This window comes from Mauremys reevesii, linkage group 9 (genome assembly GCF_016161935.1).
Source record: "Mauremys reevesii isolate NIE-2019 linkage group 9, ASM1616193v1, whole genome shotgun sequence".
In the NCBI taxonomy this organism is placed as follows: domain Eukaryota; kingdom Metazoa; phylum Chordata; order Testudines; family Geoemydidae; genus Mauremys; species Mauremys reevesii.
The window spans coordinates 89,253,814-89,275,742 of NC_052631.1; the positions used below are offsets into that span (position 1 = coordinate 89,253,814).

Below are 21,929 nucleotides of genomic sequence, written 5' to 3' on the forward strand. Positions count from 1 at the left end.
TTGACAGAAGCTTCTCAGCTAATGACATTGTGATGCAGAAGGGAGCGGGGTGGATTGACCTGGGAATGTCGTTTAGTTTTACTGGGACTGTCTGCATGGGGGATGGGAGAGCAGGGGATAACTTTAGGTGAGGGATGGTACCTGAGCTTGTAACCTGAGCTAGGAAGGGTGGTGGGGCGAGTCAACACCTTTGCCCGGGAAACTGGACAAAGGGAGAGGGGGAGAGAGCCTGCTGGAGGGGGTTCTGGTTTCAGTTTTGCGCTGGCTGGGAAGAGGCAAGGAACCCCAAGTCTGGGGTCTTAGATCCTTGCCCCCCAGAGGGACCTGGCTGGGGGGGTCCTGGTTGTACCTACAAGCCTTGCTTGGGACCGTTTTCCTGTCGTCTAATAAACCTTGTTTTACTGGCTGGCTGAGAGTCATGGTGAATCGTAGGAAGTGGGGGGTGCAGAGCCCTGACTCCCCCACACTCCGTGACAGACATTACTTAGGATAGGTGAATGGAAAAATTCTTACCTGGGCTACTCCTCTTACCTACAGAATTCAAAAAACTCCATTGGTGTTGCTGGAAACTTGAGGACTAAGCACGGTCACCAGAAATTCTGCTTTTGGCAGCATAACAAGTTCGTGATTCAGTTTCTCCCAATCATTTTGTTTTATATCTTCAATTTGTATTTGTTTTTCATGCAGTGGTGACTGCATTTCAACACTTAGTTCCTCTTCTCAGCTGAGGAATAACTAGAGCATTGACGCTCTCCGTCATTTTGAATTTTACATGCCACGTACCCTGGATATATAATTATTTCCAGTTCTATTTTTGTAATTGACTTATAACTCACATTTTGACAGACATTTAATACAACTTTTCTTTAAAAGGCGGATTTTTGAGGGGTGTGGGTTAACTACAGAATTCTGACTGACGGCTGCTTATCCAATACTGGGATTTCATTTTTCAATCTTTGTAATATGGTTTTCATTCTTTATAAAGCTAGTGATATAAACAAATGGTTGATTTTTCCCTTTCGTTGTTCTTCTGTCAAAAAAATCAGCTCTATTGTAAAGTGAAATTAAAATCAAACTCTGATTATACTTTCAGAATTAGTTTTGGGAGATCCGTAATCATACCCTGAAAGAAATGTAGGCATGGACTTACTTAAAAACAATGGCCACAATTTTCAAACATGCCTAATCCAAAACCCATTCAATTAAATTAAAATAATCCTATCATAATAATCAGTCTCTTGGTATAAGAAACTCTATCTGTATTTAAAGACTTTAAAAAGTTGCCTGATTTTCAGAAGTGTATAGTACTTAAGAAAAACAGAATACGCAATTAAACCTATTTAAAAATATGAAGGTAAACACATACAAAGTTTTAGTTTCAAAAAGATCAGCTCTAAAAAAAAAAAAAAAGAGTGCCAGGATTTTTCAGTCAGGGAAAACTCAAGAATTTAAGTAATCAAAGAAACAAGACACATGTAAGGCTCACCAAGGTGGGAACTGGAGGAAAAGAAGAGAGGTGAGGGGAAAAAAAAAAGATGAGTTGACAAGTTAGCATGAGTTGTGCCTTCATTCTTTTTGTATAAATCACTATTATATGGCAGATATTTTCTTATGTTATCTTGTCTTCTTGTACATATATGGTTTTTGAACATATATACATAAGTATATGTAGCTGATATCACAGCAGAACCAGAAATATATAATCCCGGGCATGTTTACAGTATCAAAAATGGGGATAGGAGTGATCTGGGGAATTATGTCAGGAAGCCTTTACTTCAGTATCACATAAATTTGTTAAAACTAAATATTACATAAAATTTTAAGACCTACACAATCACAATATAGTAGGGACTAGAGAGCATAGCTTCTGTAAAAGAAAATTGAGTTTCACGATCAGAATTCTTTGGACATCAACAAAATAAAAGATAAAAGGAGAACAAGCTGCCAATTATTTGGACTGTCAAAAAATATTTGACAAGGTCCCTCACAATAGGCTATTAAGGAAACTAAGTAGTAGTGATAGACAAACTACTGTCATGAGCCAGAAACTGTGTCAAGAGACATAAAACAGTAGGTTTATATTTTCATCATGGGTAAAAGTTAACAATGGGTTGTCCTGAGGTTATGTGTTAGGACCGATGCATTTTGTTACTGATCTGGAAAAGAGAGAAGAGCAGTGAAGTGGCAAAATCTGCAAAGGACATAAAGTTAGATAAATCATGACCAAGGACTACCACGAGAAACTTCAGAGGGATCTGGCAAGCTACGTTAATAAGTAACATATGGCAGATGGGGTAATGCATATTGATAGGAGTCATTTGAGTTTACACACTTTACCAGGCTCTAGTTTAACTCAAAATTCAAAGAGGGAAAAAGACATTGGCAACTGTTGGCAGCTCTATGAAAACTTGTGCTCCATTATTAGAGAACTGAAAAGGACTTCCATAAGTAAGGGGACTGAAAAGATTGGGACTTTTCAGTTTTGAGGAGACATGATAAAAGGTATACAAAATAATGAATGGTACACTAAGACGGTAAAAAGTAAGTTATTTACCCCCTTCCATAGTACAAGAAGTTGGCAGTGAATGAAAATACCTTCTACAACATGCACAAATGTCACAAGGTATCATTTAGGCCAAATGTTTAACAAGATTTAGAAAAGGTCAGAACATTTATAAGGATAATGGGAACATTTAGAGTCATATACTTCTAATGCTTAGTAATATATCAACAACATTTTAAACAACCATTTATTTGCAATGACAGGTCAAGTAGAGAAGGAGGGAGGCCTTGCCAAATCAGACCTTTTAAAAAAAAGATAGGAAAAAGCTTTGTGTATGTTTGTTTTCTGACGTTCATTTTTAGTACATTTTAACTTTCCTTGCTGTTTCTTTCTCTTAACAATTAAACTTTAATTGTTTAACTTATCGTACCAGGAGTCAGGATGTTTGTGTGCGACAAATGGAGAGTGCTGAGCCCTGAGCTATTGCTCACAATAAAAAGAATCATCACCTTTAATCACATGCCAACTTGTGTAAATTACTGCTCAATTTGATCCATTTTCACCCACTTCCAGTATCTGAATTAACACAGCAGTTGTTAGACAAGGTCAGTTAGTAGAAGAAAAGACCGACATATCCTTAAGAACAGAAATGCTACAGAGCAGCTACTGTCACACTTGAATTTTTTTTTAAACCAATTAGCCATTGATTTCCTGGCATACAAGAGTATTGTACAAATCTTAAATTTTATTTTCAGGTACTACCCTCTTTAAAAGATTTCTTTGTATTTACACTGCTAAAGATTTGTATAACAAGTTTATCCCAAATTAAATAATATTTAAAACAATCATGATTGCATAACTTTTCTACTTTAAATTATTAACCCAATTAGTGCTTTATTCACATTTTAAAAACTTGTACAATTTATTACAAATATAAAACAGTGCAGTTTTCCATACATTATCTCAACTCTGAGACAAACACTTAAAAGACATGGAAAAAGATTTAATTTCTATAAACATAACATTTGCATCACTCACATCCTTATTTTCAACGTCCTTCCCTACCCCCTGATTTAAAAAGATCAAACATACAACATACTGTAGGTTTATTTTTATTCAAAAAGTTACTGTCTCAAGACATAAATACAAATCAGAAAACAGTACAATTAGGACAATAGAATGTGGAGGACAACAGGTTAAGGTAAATATATAAAACATTTTAGCTGGTTGAAAACATAAAGCTGTAAGAACTGCTTTCACAAAGAAACACTCGTTCAAGAGTAAGAAAAAATCAATTTAAGTTTAAAATCATATATACAGTCCTCTCAGCAGTTCTATTAAATGCAGTGGTGTGAAAAACAATATAGGCAGTACTTTTAGAAATGAGAATATTTATTTATGTAAAATGAGTTAGGCAGATCTGGTTTTGAGTATATGGTTATCCCATGACTTAGTAAAATAATTACATTTTATCATGATCCTTTAGATAATCTATGGTTTTTGGCTACCACAGCCCAATGTTTAATTTCTGAATCTAAAAAACAGGAAGCCTTTTTGTGTTCACCCATTTGGGGAAATTCTTGTATTGCAAGCGTATTAAGGCATGGAATGATTAAAATAATATACCTCAAGAACTGAGAGACAACTGACAAAAAATATACATATGTAATATAAGTTAATATTTCCTTTAAAATGATGTCTAGCTGCCTAAGCCTTGCAAAATAAGTTGATGTCAAAATGGCATAGATCCACTTTCTGTTTTAAACTGATTTAATTTATTTGTGAAAGGACAAAAAATGAAGTTTAAAGCTTAGCTTTCAAAGAATATTATGGGGTGGTTTATGAATTTCTATTATCCAATCTAATTTACATACAGAGGAAATGTACTGTAACCTGTTAGAAGTATCTTTAACCTGAAGACTGCTTGCAAAGACAGATAGATAAAACAATATAAAATACAAATTTAAAAATCATTTTTAAAGCATGAATTCTCATGCTTTTCTATTTTTAAACATTGTTAAACTTTCAATATATTTCTGAAACCTCATAATTTTAAGTTGGAATTTAAAAGTAAGAAAAAACTAAACAAACTGCGCAATTATAAAATCAGCACCAATTTATATATATATATAATTTTATTTAAAATTTAGATCCCTATTCCCACACTCTAATAAGCTGTATAATTTTTGTTTAGAATTTTTCTGCAAACATACTACAATAAGCTTCTTTTATTTGGAGACAAAATACAGTGGCACTACTGGAAGGAATTTCACAACATTACATTTTTCTTAAAGGACAAGCAAACTTTCAGGGTTGATAATGGGGCGAGCATGACTGAATTATGTTACTCTCTGGCAGTTCTGAGAAGGCTAGAATGAAGCTTTTGGGTTTAAAAAATATTTTAGATGAAAAAATTGATAACATTCTGCATTTAAGCTTACTCTTCTCCATGATTATCTTAACTAAAACAAAGCTTCTCTTGACGCAGATTAAGCATTTAATTTAAAATGCCAAAACTCTGCTGGTTTTACAATTGTAGAAAAATCAATCCATCTGTCATTTCAGTTCATGTATGTAAACAAACCCAGCAGAGCTCATGATTATTTAGTACACCCAATAAATGTAAAAAAAAAAGAGGAGCTCAAATCTGTACCAAGCACCTCTCAGAATGTTAGATTAAAACAAATGTGGAATACTTCTTATGATTCGGAAATAAACTAACACATAAAATATTGGTTTTTCAACAAAAACTGTAGCTTATCCTCAAACTGTTTACTTGTCCTTTACATTTCATTTTTCAGGCAAACAAAACTGCCCCTTCAATGCACTTGATCTTGAAAGCATGTCATTCTCCTTAGAGAAAAATCTGTTCAGAATTTCACTGTATCTACCACAATTTTGTATTTAAAAACTTCCTCTTCCACTTAGAAAATGACTTCATCATGGATTTATTTGCTGATCTGGTATTAAAACATTGACACTCCAAGAACCTAAAACAAAAGAAAAATTTTACATATTAAAAGTGGCCTGCTAGTCAATTTATATTTTTCTACAAATTCTAACTTAAATGTAAAGAACAAGACACAGAATGTACTACTAAGATTACATCACACCAAGACGCATACAAATGTTCCAATCTATTTTAAATGTTCTATCCTCTCCTCGATCCAAAATTAGCAAAAATGAAGAGGATATTACCAAGTCTGTAGTATGGAAACAATACATCTCATATCTATTTATTAGTGGATCCTCAAAAAAATTGAAATATATGTCTATCATAAGAAACAGCATAACACTCAATCATATTTCTATGAATTTAAATAAGTAAAAATTAGCTAGTATTTCCATGAGTTAACAATCTGGAATTCTTTGAAGATGACAATTTCTCAGGCCCAAAACAGAAGTCAAGTATCTTGTTCTTCAGAACTGTTAAAAAGCAGTTAGTCTTGGATGGAGTGGCCTATATGAATGTATGGTCTGGTGCACAGACTGTCTCTATTAAGGGGGAGGGATAGCTTAGTGGTTTGAGCACTGGCCTGCTAAACCCAAGGTTGAGAGTTCAATCCGGGGGGCACTTATGGATCAGGGACAAAATCAGTACTTGGTCCTGCTAGTGAAGGCAGGGAGCTAGACTTGATGACCTTTCAAGGTCCCTTCCAGCTCTAGGAGATAGGTATATCTCCATTTATTATAAAAGAAGACATCTTGTCTCTCAGTTGCTGTCCAGGATACAGAGACTAAACAGTGGGTACTGATGATGAAGGCAACGTATTCAGAAAAATACAACTAGTAAGTAATCTAATAAAGACAAAACCTCACTTGAGAGACCACATGATTAAGTGAAAGAAAGCTGGATCTGGGTGAAGAATCTGCTCAGACTTATCTGACATCAAGGAGGGCAAGCTGCTTCCTGAACTATCAAAAGGAGGTTCCAGGACTGACAACCAAAAATATCCAGATGCGTTCATTTTCCTCCTTTGCTTTGTATAGGACTTTGAGGATCAAAATATAGTGCAGTGCAACTCTGTAAAAAATTTCATAGCCTGTTGTAGCAAGAATTTATACAATACTGATGTGCACCTGCTCCTCTCTCTGGCATCAAACCAACTCTTAATGTTGACCTTGGCACTAACAATTAACATGGAACTGAAGTAAACTATAAAAGGCATACAAAAATACACTAAGTGCCAATGACACTGTGTGTGCCACAAAACAAGTGAGATCGCAGGGAACTATCATGACTTGTTTATAAACTAAATTTTGGATCCATCATAACCTAATTGCTTTTTAATGTGTCCAGCGTCTATACCAAAAGGCACAAACTCCAAGAGTGAGGGATCTGTACAAGCAATTCCATGAAGAAACCTACACTAACCCTACCCAGGAGGAATGTGTGTTTATAAAATTGGACAGAGTAATTGGCTTAGTTTTTTTAAATATTGAGTGATACAATTCCTGAATGATGTTTATGTATGGATTAATCATTGAAATCTTTGAAATAAGCAGTTCAAGACAGATTTTTCTTCTTTACATTTAAGCAGATTAATTCATTTTGTCTTGCACATTCACTTGACTCAGAATATGCTCTGGGTGCATGCACTTGCAGTACTGTAATTTATCATCTGCTGCCATCATGTGGTAATGCTGATAAACTGCAAGTACAGATGCATGTTTAAATTTAAGCTCTATTGAAGGTGAAAATCACAGCAAAAGTATATGCTCTGTGAGAGTGTTTTAGTAGGAATGGGGTAAAAGAATGGGGCAGATGGCAGCAGAAGTGAGCCTGTGGTAAAGATGTAAGCTATGATGTAAGTTTTGAGGTCAGAACCATCGGACTGGAAATGTATAATGGCCCTGGATTCAGAGTAATGAACCCTGTGTAAGATGAAATTGGTGACCAGGCTGAACAACATTAACATTTTAGTAAGATGAAAAAGATGTTTACAACAGTTCCACTACCTAAAATTAATGGAAAGACATTATATTTTACATTTGAAATAAAGCTTAGTGTGTGGTTGGTGTTCCCAACAGGTGCTATCTGAGGAGAGCATCAAAATCCTATTAAAAAAGCCCTTAGTGAAAATTCTGGAATGACTTCCTGCTAATATGGAGTATGTATGTGAGCCAGATAAATGGATATTGGGCGGGGGATGGGGTTTAAAACTTCAATGGAATTTATATTACATATCCTTCCACTAAATAAACCCCACCCCGTTATAATTTTGACTATATGTATGTCAAATGATTTTTTCCTAATTTCGTTTTTCTTCCTCATGCCCCCATGAAGGTTTCCTGGATCCACAGAACATCTCCTGTTTCCCTTTCCTACTAGAGCCTGGCTGTTTGGGTGCCGTAGCTTGTTATTCTCAATGTAATTTTGTAATACTAAAAGAATGCTGAAAATGACAGTTGGTTCATTACAGAATTAATAACCAGGCTACTTTTAACTGGACGTGACTGATGAAAGGAGCTGATTAAAGGTTCCTGATTCAGCTATGATGACAAGTTTATATGGAGGCTGGAGACGGCAGAGAAAGTGGGTGAGGGAAGGGAAAAATAGCTGTTCAAGTGGGAATCACAGGCTTTAGTGGCCTGTGCAGCTAAGGCTTTTTCAATTAAAAAAAAATGCCTCTGCCCACTACAGATAATAGGGGAAACATATTTAAACATTTCTCCCCTATTTAAATTCTGTAATCTATGTAGCACAAAGGATGTAAGTGACACATATTTTGATTGGTGAGGAGACCCCAGCCAACCATTGCTGACAACTGGCTGTGAAATCACGTGAATGGCTCATTCAGTCAGAACAGGGATCTTTGCCAACTGCTCCTACAGAAATGTCTTTCCACATTAGTAGTACAATCCTCTTATCATTTTGCTTTTGACCTAACCACAGGGAATTACACTCAGACCATGGAAAATCAGAAACTTGGAAATACCTTAGTATCACCAGAATGTAGTATTTCAGTTATCCCTACTTAGAAATTCATGAATATTGTTTACATTAATTACTTTTCCTGTCATGAAAAAAGCCACTACTGATATCATATGAAGTATCTTATATTACATAGTAAAAATCTGAAAATTTTACAAAACAGAATTACAGCAGAAGACAGTTTCATCAACTACATACCAGTTGTCAAAATAATCACAAAGTACTCCTTAGTATTTGATTAAGTTGCCACAATCTTGGGTATTCCTTTCCAACTACACACCCAGTTTTATTATGTATTTAATCTTACAATTAACATTCTTTTTAGTTCCCCCCTCTTTTTATTAAACCTACTGATTCATCCATGATTGAAGCAGGGTCAAAGAAATCTGGTTTTAGCTCCGTCCTCTCTCTCCTGTTCTTTGATGGTGGCTAAAATAAGCAAGCAAACAAACTGTCATCAAATATGTTAATAGTAAGTTACATTAAAGGTACAGGAAAAAGGAATCACTTATTTTGGAGCACAGATGATATTCATACTTTAAAAGCATAAAAATGTACAAAAACTAATTTTTATTCCTGCATAACAGTTTCTTTTTTACTTTTTGTATGACAGTTTGAACAAGTTGTACATTAAGTGCCAAAAAATATTTTAAAACATATGCAAACTCAACAAAATAAACTTAAAGTAATCTTCCTTTATTTCTTGAACTGGAATTCTTTGAGATGCATGGTCCCTATGGGTCATCACTCTTGGATGTGCATGCACTCTGTATGCCCAGGATTGGGAAGTCTTCAACAGCAGCATCTGTTGGTTCATGCCTGCATTTCCTCATGCTCCCAACCGAAGACATAATGGGTGGCATGGACCAACCACTTCACTAGTTCTGAACTATCATGAATCACAAGATGACCGGAGCAGAGGGGAAAGCAGGGTGGGTTGTGACTAACCACAGGGACCACACATCTCGGACAACTCCACTTACTATAAAGTAACTTTCCTTTCTTCTTCACGTGCTGGTTCCTATGGATATCCACTACAGGTGACTCCCAAGCAGTGCTTGTTGAGGAGGAAGGTGAGAGGAAGTATATTGTACTAAAGAAGGTGTCTCCAGCTGAAAATTGAACCATAGTATGCCTGGTGAAGGTGTGTATGAAGCCACAAGTAGCTGATCTATACATCTCTGAGGGGGATATTCCCTGTAACGCGGCTACCAATGCCTTGGCCATCAGCAAGTTATCAGGATCACTTGCCCAGTTGAGCTCAATGTTCCTGAGTATGGGAGGCAATAGGGGAATGGGAGTGAAGGCAAACATCAGTGGATCTGACCCTTGTACCAAGGTGGCGGCCCATCTGGAGTTGAGGTCTTGGGCAGTCTGGGAGCAGTGTGCTGGGCAGTCCTTGTTCTGTTAGGTTGCAAAGAAGATCCCAAGATGAAATCCCCCTTCTCCTCCTGCCCTACTACTGAAAGATGTGCTGCACTATAAATGGGTAGAGTTCCCATTCGTGAATCTGCGTGGAAGCGCCTGCTGAGGCAGTCTGTCAGGGAATTCATTACTGCTGAACGTGTGCTACCAGGAGTGTGACCTGATGTGTAAGGCACCAATTCCAGAGCTAGACTGCTTCTCTGCAGATTGGGATAAGTCTCACTCCTCCCTGCTTCTTTATATAGTAGATGGTGATGCTATTGTCTATTCTTGACCTGCATGCATGAGATCCAAATAATGGCTAGAAGTGTCTTGCATACTTTGTGAACCACCCAAAGCGCGAATAGGTTGATTCGTAGCCTGGATTTGTATGGGGACCAGGAAAAAGACGGTTACTCACCGTTGTAACTGTTGTTCTTCGAGATGTGTTGCTCATATGCATTCCAGTTAGGTGTGTGCGCGCTGCGTGCACGTTCGTCGGAAGATTTTTACCCTAGCAACACTCGGTGGGTCGGCTGGGCGCCCCCTGGAGTGGCGTCGCTATGGCGCTGAATATATACCCCTGCCGACCCATCCGCTCCTCAGTTCCTTCTTGCCGGCTACTCCGACAGTGGGGAAGGAGGGCGGGTCTGGAATTGATATGAGCAACACATCTCGAAGAACAACAGTTACAATGGTGAGTAACCGTCTTTTCTTCTTCGAGTGATTGCTCATATGCATTCCAGTTAGGTGATTCCCAAGCCTTACGTAGGTGGTGGGGTCGGAGTGAGATGTTGCAGAATGCAAAACTGCTGAGCCAAGGGCTGCATCATCTCTAGACTGTCGAACCAATGAGGCAAAGGTACGGACCGAGGACCAGGTAGTTGCACGACCTATCCCCTGGAAGGGGAAGAGAGCCAGGAAGGCAGCAGAAGAAGCCTGAGCCCTGGTGGAATGTGCAGTAAGGTGGCTCGATGGAACATGGGCCAAGTCAGAGGAGGTGCGGATGCACGACATCACCCAAGATGAAATCCTCTGGGAGGAGACAGGTAGGCCCTTCGTCCGGTCTGCCAGTACGACAAAGAGGTGGGGCGTTACGAAAGGGCTTTGTTCGCTCGAGATAGAATGCGAGCGCCCTACGGACGTCTAGGGAGGGCAAATGTGCTCCCCTCGCGACGAGTGCAGCTGCGGAGAGAAGACCGGAAGGAAGCTGGTTGATATGAAAGGTTGACAGCACCTTTGGGGAGGAAGGCCGGACGTGGTCACAACTGCACCGTGCCCTTGAGAAACACAGTATACCATGGGTTCACCATGAGAGCCTGAAGCTCGGAGACTTGTCTGGACGATGCAAAGGCTACAAGGAAAAACTGTCTTTCAGGACAGGTACACCAGCGAGCATGTTGTCAGTAGCAATCGAATGGGGCAGCCATAAGACTGGTTAGAACCAGGTTGAAGACCCAGGTTTTGGCGGGCCAGATACGTTAACGGAGTGGAAGGTTTCCTACCACCCAGGAGAATCCTGTAGAACCGAGGCAGAACAACGTAACTCGGATCAGTTTAGCCACACAGCAGCCATGCTGTGAGGTGCAGGGATTGTAGGTCAGGGTGGTAAAGTTTGCCGAGATCCTGCGTTATGAGGTTTGGGCAAAGAAGCAGGAGAATTAGATTGGCCACCGACAGGCCTAGCAACATGGTGTACCAGTGCTGCTTGGGTCACGCTGGAGCGATCATGATAAGGAGCGCTCTGTCCCTGCGGAGTTTTAGCAGAACCTTGAACTAGTGGGAACGGTGGAAAGCGTACAGCAGACGGCTCGTCCATGGCATTAGAAAGCCTCCAAGATCGAGCCCAAGGAGAGGTCTTGGAATGAGCAGAACTTGCCTCTCTCTTTCCGTTCTCACGAGAGCGAAGAGGACTATGCGGGGAAAGCCCCACTTCCGGAAAAACGGAATGTATAACGTCCGGAGGAATCGACCACTTGAGAAACCGGAAGGATCTGCTGTGGCGATCCGCCAGAGTGATCCGGACCCCTGGAAGAAAGGACGTTACCAGGTCTATCGATTGGGCTGTGCAGAAGTCCAGAGTTGGATAGCTCCCTGCAAAGAGGGGAGGACCGTGCTCCTCCGTGCGTGTTTATGTAACACATAGCCGTTGTGTTGAGTGTGAACACCGAGACACAACGCCCTTGCAGGTGCTGCTGAAACGCCTGGTACGCAAGGCAGACTGCTCTCAGCTTCCGGACATCGATGTGCAAGGCCAGCTCTGGAGCCGACCGAAGGCTGAGAGTGCGAAACTGACCCAGGTGAGCCCCCCAGTCGAGAGATGGGGCGTCCGTTGTGAGGGACACCGAGGAGTGAGGTGGATGGAGTAGCACCCCTGCACCCACCAGGGAGGGCGTCGACCCCCAGTCGGGGGAGCCTGGGCCGCTCGGGGGGATTGGGGCGACCCTGACTATGCTGTCTCCATCCGGGTGGCACCCCGAGGTGAGCCACGATTGAGATGGACGGAGGTGAAGCCTGGCACGATTGGTTACGAACGTGCAGGCAGCCATGTGACCCAGGAAACCTAGGCAAGTGCGAGCCAAAGTTGTCGGGAAGGTCCGTAGACCTTGTATAATTGTTACCATCGCGTGAAACCGAGGCTGAGGTAAGCAGGCTCTGGCGAGACTGAAGTCCAGGATGGCTCCAATGAATTCTATTCCCTGTGTGGGAATCAGAGCGGATTTCTGTATATGGATCATCTGGCCTAGACGCAGGAATAGATCCTTGTCGACGCCCACATGACTGGTAACTTGGGCGCCGGTGGTCCCTCGAATGAGCCAATTGTCTAGATACGGAAAACGTGTACCTGACGGTGGCGGAGAGAGGCAGCGACAACAGCCATGCACTGGGTTATTGAAGAGTTTCTAATCCCAGCCACTAGGAATGTATGTGCACGCTGTACTGAATACCCACAGGAACCACAATGTGAAGAGGAACTTTGAATAATAAAAAAAGGAACTGTGCTGCTAATATCTTTACATCTTTAACATCTCTGCCAAAACTGTTAAAACCACCTTCAGGTTTAAAAAAAACAAAACAAAAAACAAAAAAAAACACATGACCACTAATTGTTCTGTGATGCAAAGAAAATAAGTTTATTTAAGAAGAATCACTGGCTTTAGCTAATACTGAAATAATAGCAGACTTAAATTTAAAAAAAAAATCATAAAATTTTCTTACCAAGTCTATGTCCATGGTGTCAAAATCCATGCCTTCATTTAGGTCTTCGATTCGCCCTTCTGATGACATCATCACATCTTCAACAATCGGCTCCTCATCATCTTCCATCAGGCTTGTACCACGCCGACTGAAGAAATAAGAAGAAAGATTTATTTCGCACTGGATCTGAGCTACTCAAAATAAAAAATAAAAACACATTAGAAAACCCTAGATATGAATTACAATTGTAAAGAAGAGTGATGGTACTAAAGAAAGGAAGTGAGAGTTTGGTTATCTTCGCTGAACCTGAACGACAAAACCAGGCCCAGCCCATGAAAAAAGCTCTCTTTTTATTTCATATGAAGAGAGGAGACTGGAAACAATTACAAGATTTGCTGTACACCATCATCTTCCTCAGCACTATTGGTGTGCGAACATAACAGATCTCAGAAAATATCGGACTCATGGCCAATTTATATGACTCAAAGGAACGACTGTTGTTACTCTTTTCACAGTCTGAGGTGCTTAAATTGACTGGACTTTTTTATTTGGATCCGAGATCTTAATGAAACCCGACTTTTGTTTTACTTTACCACATAAAGGAACAGAACCACCTTCTCCAAGGGCAAGTCTCCTTGAGATACTCTGAGGATCTTCTCCCTCAGGAAGGATCAGAGACTAGATTCTCAGTTCTTTTGAGCTCTCAAGCTGAAAGTGATTGAAAAAGAGCCCCTCTGTGACAGATGAAGAATCTGTAACCAGGGCCACCATGTACATCTTTCCATTACACAAAGGGCACCATTTACAGTCAATTATCTTATCAACCATCCTTTTGGTACCAAATGGCAATGCTAACAGCAATACCCATCACACTGAGAGACTGAAGTGCAGGGTAGATCTGGTAAAGAACCATCTGCCCTGCATCGTATAGTTCTGATGGTGCGCTTCCCAACCAATTAAGGAGGCGTCAATTAGGTGAGTTCTTGACCTTGATGGGCAAGGACAGGAGCTTGTGAGGGTTGTGTCTGTGAGGTACATACACTGTACGTGGCCATGTCTGGAGACAGCGCATGTGTAACCTTGCATAGTTTACTATGAAAAGTAGCTGCTGCCATGTGGCCAAGTAGCTGGAGACATGTCTTGGCTGAGATATGAGGGCAAGTTCTCACTGTGGATATGAGATCGAGTACTGATGAAAATCTGTGAGGCAACGCTCTGGCTTTTATGCCATCCAATTGTGCCCCAATAAATTCCAAGTGTTGCACCAGTATCACTGTAGATTCCGCCAGGCTTATGCAAAGGCCAAGGCTTGAGAAAGGCTGGTCAGTCGTATGGTGTGAAAAGCATCAGGTTTGGATGAGGCCTTAAGGAGACAGGTGTCTAAGTATGGAAATACAACAATGTCCCGTTTGCACAGGTATGTGGCCACTACCGCCACGACTTTGGAGAACGCTCAGGGGGCTGTAGAAAGTCTGAAGGGCAGTACTTTGTATCAACAGTGATTGGTCCCCAGGATGAATCGGAGGAACGGTCTATGGGCAGCGTGTATTGTGATGTGGAAGTATATGTCTTGGAGGTCAAGGGCCAAGAACCAGTCCCCCTGTTCCAGTGCTGGGATAATGGTGGACAGGGTTGTATCTTGAAGCATTGCAGTTTGACAAACTGTTAAAGTTTTGAAGGTCTAGAATCAGTCACCACTCTGCCAGATTTCTTTTGGATCTGAAAATAGTGGGAGTAAAAGCACTTCCCTCTGCGCTGGGATGGGACCAGTAGTATGGCTACCAGTTACAGAAGGCGGTTTATTTCTTCTCGTAGAATGTGTTCATGAGAAGGGTCCCTGAAGAGGGATGGAGGGTGTGTGGGATAGATAGGAATGGAATGGAGTATCCTTCTTTGATGATCTCTAGAACTCACTTGTCCAAAGTAATTAGCCACCATGATGGAAATCATTCATTCATCATTCATGCAGCTGGTTCCAGGTATAGCCCATTTTTTGCTATCAACCTGAAGGGTTCCACTGCAGTGCCTGTCTGGTGATGTTGGTTATGTCCTATCCAGCCCCACCTTCTCCTTCTAATTTCTTCCACTGCTGGGAGTTGATGGGTCCTCTCCAAGAGGTGGATGTTACTGATGGTGTCTGGCCAGCGGATCTGGAGAATCCTTCTGAGGCAGCTATTAATGAAGGTCTGGATCTTCCTGGTGGTTGTTTTGGTTGTCCTCCAGGTTTCAGCTCCATACAGTAAGACTGATTTCTGCCAAAGACAGCTCTCTGGAGCTCCAGATGTTCTTGAGCTGTAAGAAGGCTGCTCTTGCCTTACCAATCCTTACTTTGATGTGATGCTACCTAGGTAGGTGAAGGACTGCACTTCTTCCAGATCTTGGTCTTGTCCTTGTGGATGTTGAGGCCAACCTGTGATGAAAGTCCAGGTCATCAAGCTGGGTCCACAATGACCATTGGATTCCATTAGAAAGAGAAGTGGTGACAACAAGCATCCTTGTCTGACTCCTCCATGGATCACTCTACAGTGTATGTGAATTCTTGATCAGGTTGACCACCTTTGCTGGGATGCCATAGTGCTCATAGTCAACAAAGTTGATGTGACTGCTCGACTATGATGCGGAGCGTTTGCTATGGGTCCGTCATGATCTGTTCTGCCGAAACCTGCCTGTTCATCTTTTGATGAGATATCCCTCTTTCCAGTCAGGAATCACTTCTTCTTCCCATATTTTCTCAGCATTTCCACTGAGGCATCCAGGTCTGCTTTCAGGGCCTCTGCTCTGTTCTTCATCATGGTGATGGCTGGTGCTGGTCTGTTCAGGAGTTCCATCTGTTCATCTGTAGTTCTATTCCTGTTATAGACTTTCCTGCTTGTCTTTTGCTGAACTTTCCAGACAGTCGCTGCTGCCTGCTCTGCTTCTGCTGCCAGTCCATCCACATAATCTCTCTTGTCTTTCCTAATATTCCTCTTCACTGCTCTGTTGATCCACTCTTTCTGCTGGTGTTTCTTAATTCCAAGCACTTCCTGGCATGCTGACCTAAGTGTGTCTCTCACTTTCTGCCATCTGTTGAGTACACTGTCTTCCTCTTCCTCAGACTGATCCTTCTTCAGCTTCAGCTTCAATCTGGCCACCACTAAGTGATGGTCGGACGCCACGCCTGCTCCTCTTCTAACTCTAACGCCCTGCAAGGATCTTCTGAACTTCTTGCTAATGCAGACATGGGGTCATCTGGTTTTCTGTCCTGTCATTGGTTGGAGCGTAGCACTGACACACATTCATCTTAATGAGTTCCATGATGGAAAGAAAGGGGCTAAATGGTCGCCAAACTGGTGGGGTGTTGGAGATGGTTGTCGTGACTGGAACAGGGAGGAGGCTTCTTGGGTCCTCAACCACAGCTTCAAAACTGTTTGGCTGAAGGCATGTGAGAGGTAGCCCCTGGGGAAGTCGAATGTCTGTGCTTGTTAGGGGGCGTTGTGTGTTATAACGTCGATGAGCAGTGAACAGTGGTGCTTGGGCTCGGGGGGGAGGTTGGTATTTCCCCAGTCTCTTCAGTGCTCGCTTATAAATGTAGAGAGAGCAGAGAGTTGCTTGAGAGTTCTTTAGGGAGTGTAGGGACTCATCCGTGTGCTCTGCAACTAATTTGGGGCCCTCAGAGGGTAGGTCCTCAATAGTGGTTTGTACCTCCTTTGGGTGACCTGAAATGTATAGCCATGATGCCCATCTCATGACTATGGCAATCACGATGGAAAAGGCAGCAGTATCTGCAGAATCCAAGGAGGCTTGTAAAGCTGGATGGGCCAAGAGGCATACTTCTGACCTAAGCGCCTGGGGCTACTCCTTCTCATTTCAGAAATGTCTTGGCAGACTTTCTGTACAGTAGAACCTCAGAGTTGTGAACACCAGAGTTACAAACTGACCAGTCAACCAAACACCTCATTTGGAACCAGAAGTACGCAATCAGGCAGCAGCAGGGGAGACCAAAAAAAAGCAAATTACATGCAACAGTATTGTTACATGTAAACTAATAAAAAAAAGGGAAATTTTAAAAAAAGATTTGACAAGGTTAAAGGAACTGTTTCCATGCTTGTTTCATTTAAAGTAAGATGGTTAAAAGCAGCATTTTTCTTCTGCATAGTAAATTTTCAAAGCGGTATTAAGCCAATGTTCAATTATAAACCTTTGAAAGAACAATCATAATGTTTTGTTCAGAGTTGCAAGTATTTCACAGTTACGAACAACCTCCATTCCAGAGGTGTTTGTAACTGAGGCTCTACTGTATCTTGGAATAATTAACAATTGTATTTGGCCAAGAGAGTCTCATAGTTGGAGATGCAGAATTGGAGAGGACTGGATGAATAAGCCTTGTGGCCGAATAGGTACAGTCCAGGGCTGTCAAGTGATTAAAAAAATTTATCGTGAATAATAGAATACCGTTTATTAGAATAGTTCTGGGTATTTTCTACATTTTCAAATATATTGATTTAAATTACAACACAGAACAAAGTGTACAGTGCTTACTTTACGTTTATTTTTTATTTGCAGTGTAAAAAACAAATGTAATAGTATTTTTCAATTCACCTAATACAAGTATTGTAGTGCAATCTCTTTATCATCAAAGTTTAACTTACAAATGTAGAATTATGTACAAAAAAACCCTGCATTCAAAAATAAAACAATGGAAAACTTTAGAGCCTACAAGTCCACTCAATTCTACTTCTTGTTCAGCCAATCGCTCAGACAAACAAGTTTGTTTACATTTGCAGGAGATAATGCTGCCCACTTCTTGTTTACAATATCACCTGAAAGTGAGAACAGGTGTTCGCGTGGCACTATTGTAGCCAGCGAGCAAAAAAATATTTATGTACCAGATGCACTAAAGAGTCATATGTCCTTTCATGCTTCAATCACCGTTTCAAAGGACATGTGTCCATGCTTGATAACCATCCAAAGCAGTGCCAACTGATACATGTTCATTTTCATCATCTGAGTCAGATGCCATTGGTGGTTCAAGTTCTGTAGTTTACGCATCATAGTGTTGCTCTTATAAGACTTCTGAAAGCATCTCTCCACCTTGTCCCACTCAGATTTTGGAAGGCACTTCAGATTCTTAAACCTCACATTGGTACCTTCTTTGCATTTTGTCAAATTTGCAGTGAAAGTGTTCTTAAAAGAACAAGATGTGCTGGGTAGAAGGCAGGTAAAAAAGAGAAGGAGACATACAATTCTTCCCCAAGGAGTTCAGCCACAAATTTAATTAACACTTTTTTTTTTTAAGTAGAATCATCAGCATAGAAGCACGTCCTCTAGCCGAAGCATGAAGGGACATACGAATGTTTAGCATATACGGCACATAAATACCTTGCAATGCCAGCTACAAAAGTGACATGTGAACACCTGTTCTCACTTTCAGGTAACATTGTAAATAAGAAGCAGACAGCATTATTTCCCGTAAATGTAAACAAACTTGTTTGCCGCAGGCTCAAAAGTTTTCCATTGTTTTGTTTTTGACTGCAGTTATGTAACACAAAAAAAAAATCTACTTTTTTAAGTTGCACTTTCACCATAAAGAGATTGCATTACAGTACTTGTATGAGTTGAATTGAAAAAAACTTTCTTTTGTTTGCCACTGTTATAGTGCAAATATTTGTAATAAAAAGTAACAATATAAAGTGACCACTGTCTACTTGGTATACTGTGTTGTAATCAAAATCAATATATTTGAAAATGTAGAAAAAAAATCCCAAAATATTTAATAAATTCAATTGATATTCTATTGTTTAACAGTGCAATTAAAATTGCGATTAATCACGATTAATTTTTTTTAGTTAATCGTGTGAGTTAACTGCGATTAAATCAACAGCCCTAGTACAGTTACTTCCAATCCCAGTCATAAGGGGTGGATTTAAGTTGGTATTCGTGTCCCTTTTTGTGCACAGCATTGACAACTAGGTTATTTAGAGTGGGGTGAGAAAAAAGAAATTTCATGTCTTTAGTGGGGACATATTTCTTGTTTGCTCGCTTGTAGGTCGATGGGATGAATGCTGGGGTCTGCCAGAGCACCTTGGCCAGGTCAAGAAGGGCCTCATTGACAGGTAGGGCTATTTTGGACGATGAAGATGCATGCAGGATGTTGAGCAGTTTGTGCTGCTGTTCTTTCAGTTTCTCCAAAAGGAATCTGGAGGGAGTCTGCTACCTTGCAGAACAGCTCCTGAAAGTGTTTAAAGTCGTCTGCTGATGTAGGGGGTGGGAAGTATGATAGCCTCATTGGGGGAAGAAAAGGAGTGGTAGTGTAACCACCTCCTCCTGTTTTTCTTCCACGTCTGCTGTTGGGAGTGTCTTGGTCTCTGGTGGTCGAGAGACGGATGGGGATGGTGAACGTGTATGCCTCCAGCTTTACTCTATGGGAGGATTCCCAAACTGTGATCTGTACATGGCCCACGGATCAGTATGTATGGCCATGTGTTAGAATGGGTGTAACTAATATGTTTTGTGCCTGTCCTGAATGTAAGGGGGAGAGGTAGTTCTCCTCTTCCTCGTCAGGGAAGAACAGTGCCATCCTTAGAGGGGAAAGGAAGCAGTGCTGTAATTCCGGAGAAGAGGATGAAGCAGTGCTGTAATTCCGGAGAAGAGGATGGAGGCAGAAGGAGGTCGTGTCTAAGTAATGGTGACTCAGGCAGGTCAGCAAGGAGCTAGGATGCATCAGTGTGGAGGGAGAGGTGCATTCACTTGAACAGCCAGCAGATGGAGTTGAGGTCTTGCATGGTGCCGAGGGTGTCACTGGTGCCAGAGAGTGCACAGGTGGCTTGGCTGGTGTGCTGCATATGTACAGTCGACAAACAGAGCCGTTGGTGGTCATCAGTGCCCATGAGCCTGAAGTTTGATTTGGGTTGGTGTGTCCGCTTGTCTTGTTGGTCCCAGAGATGGTGCTGGCGGCTGCAGGTCCGCCCGTTTAGGCTCTTTAGTTGTGGTACCAGAGGTACTCAGATGGTCCTTGGAGCTATGTCTCATCCCCAAAGATGTCATGATGTCTGATCTTGTGATCTGTAGGGGAGTGGTGTCAGTTTGTCAAGAGAGGTAAGAGGTAGTTAGTCCCTTCCAGCATGGGCATGGGAAAAAAAACCTTTGTCTTGTCCTTCAAGATGTGTCATTTCCATCCATATATGCCATGGCATGCTGCTGCGGTGCGCAGTGCTGGGGATATTGGGTCCAAGTTCAGCTCTGCAGATGTCCTGGATTGGTACCTGTGTGAGGAATGCTGCTGACAAAGCTCTGTAAGGAGGTTCTGATGTAAAGGCCCTGATCTCAGAGACCCTTCTGGCCAAGATGATCACCATCATCAACCTTCCTTCCAGAGAGAGTAGTAGTAGCATGATGCATGATGCAAGAGGGGCAAATAGCTAAGCCCAGAAGGAACCACAGTCCCATGGGAAGTGGGGGTTCAGTTCGCGAACCTGAGGATACAGTCTTTCCAACCCCTTGAGAAACCAGACTGTCATATTATGAGAACACTATTCTGCCATTCACTGTGGGGTGGAAGGCTGAGATGGCTGCCAGATTAACCTTAATAGACAAGAGTGCCAGACCCTGTCTCTTTGGGTGGAGCAGGTAAGTCCTGATAGAAAGAAGGAGTCTATTCTATTGAGAGGAGAGTTCAGAGGCTAACAACCAACCACACTTCACTTGGCCAAGTAGATAGTAGTAGATAGCCTTATATCATCTATATCTACCTGTACCCAGTACCTGCTATGCTAGGCCAGAGCAGGCCTCTCAGGGTTAGGTACAACTGGCCCCTCCTTGCTTGTTGATATAAAACATAGCTGCTGGAATGCCAGGATCAGGTAGAGCTTGCCCATGGGTGGTGCCGGAGGACATGGTGTCGGAAAGGTGCCTGATGAACCCTGTTCCCTCCTGGTTCTGGAAGCAAGAGAGATAGTAGGCCCCCCCTGGATGGACTGGAGGAGAGGAACATACCCAGCATGGTATGGACATGAGCAAGCACTTGAAGAAAAAATTTCTTCTTAGAAGTATGTGGCGAATGAGGGTTGGTGGATGACCTAGCAGTGTGAGAGAGCCACATAAACGGAAGTGTCCAGACCATGGCCCGATGCTGGACGCAATGATCTCTCCATAAGAAGTCATAGCCAAATGTCTCTGTCTTTTCTGGCCCTGGCAGTCAGAGGATTGTGGTGCCTTCTGTGGGTGTGGATGTGATGTGGCCCACCCAGGCAGTGGATGGGTGACTGGGTTGCCTTGTTGAATGCCTGCCCCTGCCAAACACAAACACAGAGGAGGAGATCTGGATGATTTGTGTAAGTAAGTTTGGATAATCGTGAGTACATACTGCTTGACTTCTTGGACTAAACAACTTCTCTAAACTTTAAGTGTTTGTTTTTCAACAGTCACAAAAATTAAATGTGATCTTGGAATCAAGACTACTTCTTCTACACATATAAAACTCTTATTTTAATAATCTTTTTACTCAAAAAGATATTGCATTCAAAGTGTATTCTCCAGTACAATTCAATACAGTATACCAAAATTTGCCACAGAGAACAGTTAATTTAGCCTCAGATTCAAGTTCATATTTGTATCAAACTCATGTCATGCTAAAAGACATGGTATTACTTTACATCTTTGGAATCTGTATGAAAAAATAAAAATAGTAAGAAATGAAGCAGCTTAAATTGCTTAGTCATATAAGCTAAGTTAAAATTAACTTTCTATTTTGCCATTGCTTCCATCTCTAGGCATTTCTAAGATGCCAATTGCCAAGATACCAAGACAACTCAAAAATAGTAAAATTCAAAAAGTGTAACAGGGGACTATATAAATATATATAGTCTATGAAGTCACGCACAAAAAAATTGAAAAAATATATAATCTTTTTAC

General features: G+C 41.3%; 1 protein-coding gene across 6 annotated transcripts in view; it reads right to left on the bottom strand.

Moving 5' to 3' along the window:
- Window positions 1-3,602: 3,602 nt before the first annotated feature.
- STAG2 (stromal antigen 2) overlaps window positions 3,603-21,929 on the bottom strand; it is a 151,845-nt gene continuing 133,518 nt past the window's right edge. For all 6 annotated transcript variants that reach the window (XM_039489619.1, XM_039489621.1, XM_039489623.1 and 3 more), the window contains 3 exons: window positions 13,062-13,188; window positions 8,790-8,867; window positions 3,603-5,493 (listed from right to left, as the gene is read on the bottom strand). In XM_039489619.1, the coding sequence (XP_039345553.1) occupies window positions 5,470-5,493; window positions 8,790-8,867; window positions 13,062-13,188 (229 nt within the window). In that variant the 3' untranslated portion in view covers window positions 3,603-5,469. The remainder of the gene's footprint in view (window positions 5,494-8,789; window positions 8,868-13,061; window positions 13,189-21,929) is intronic.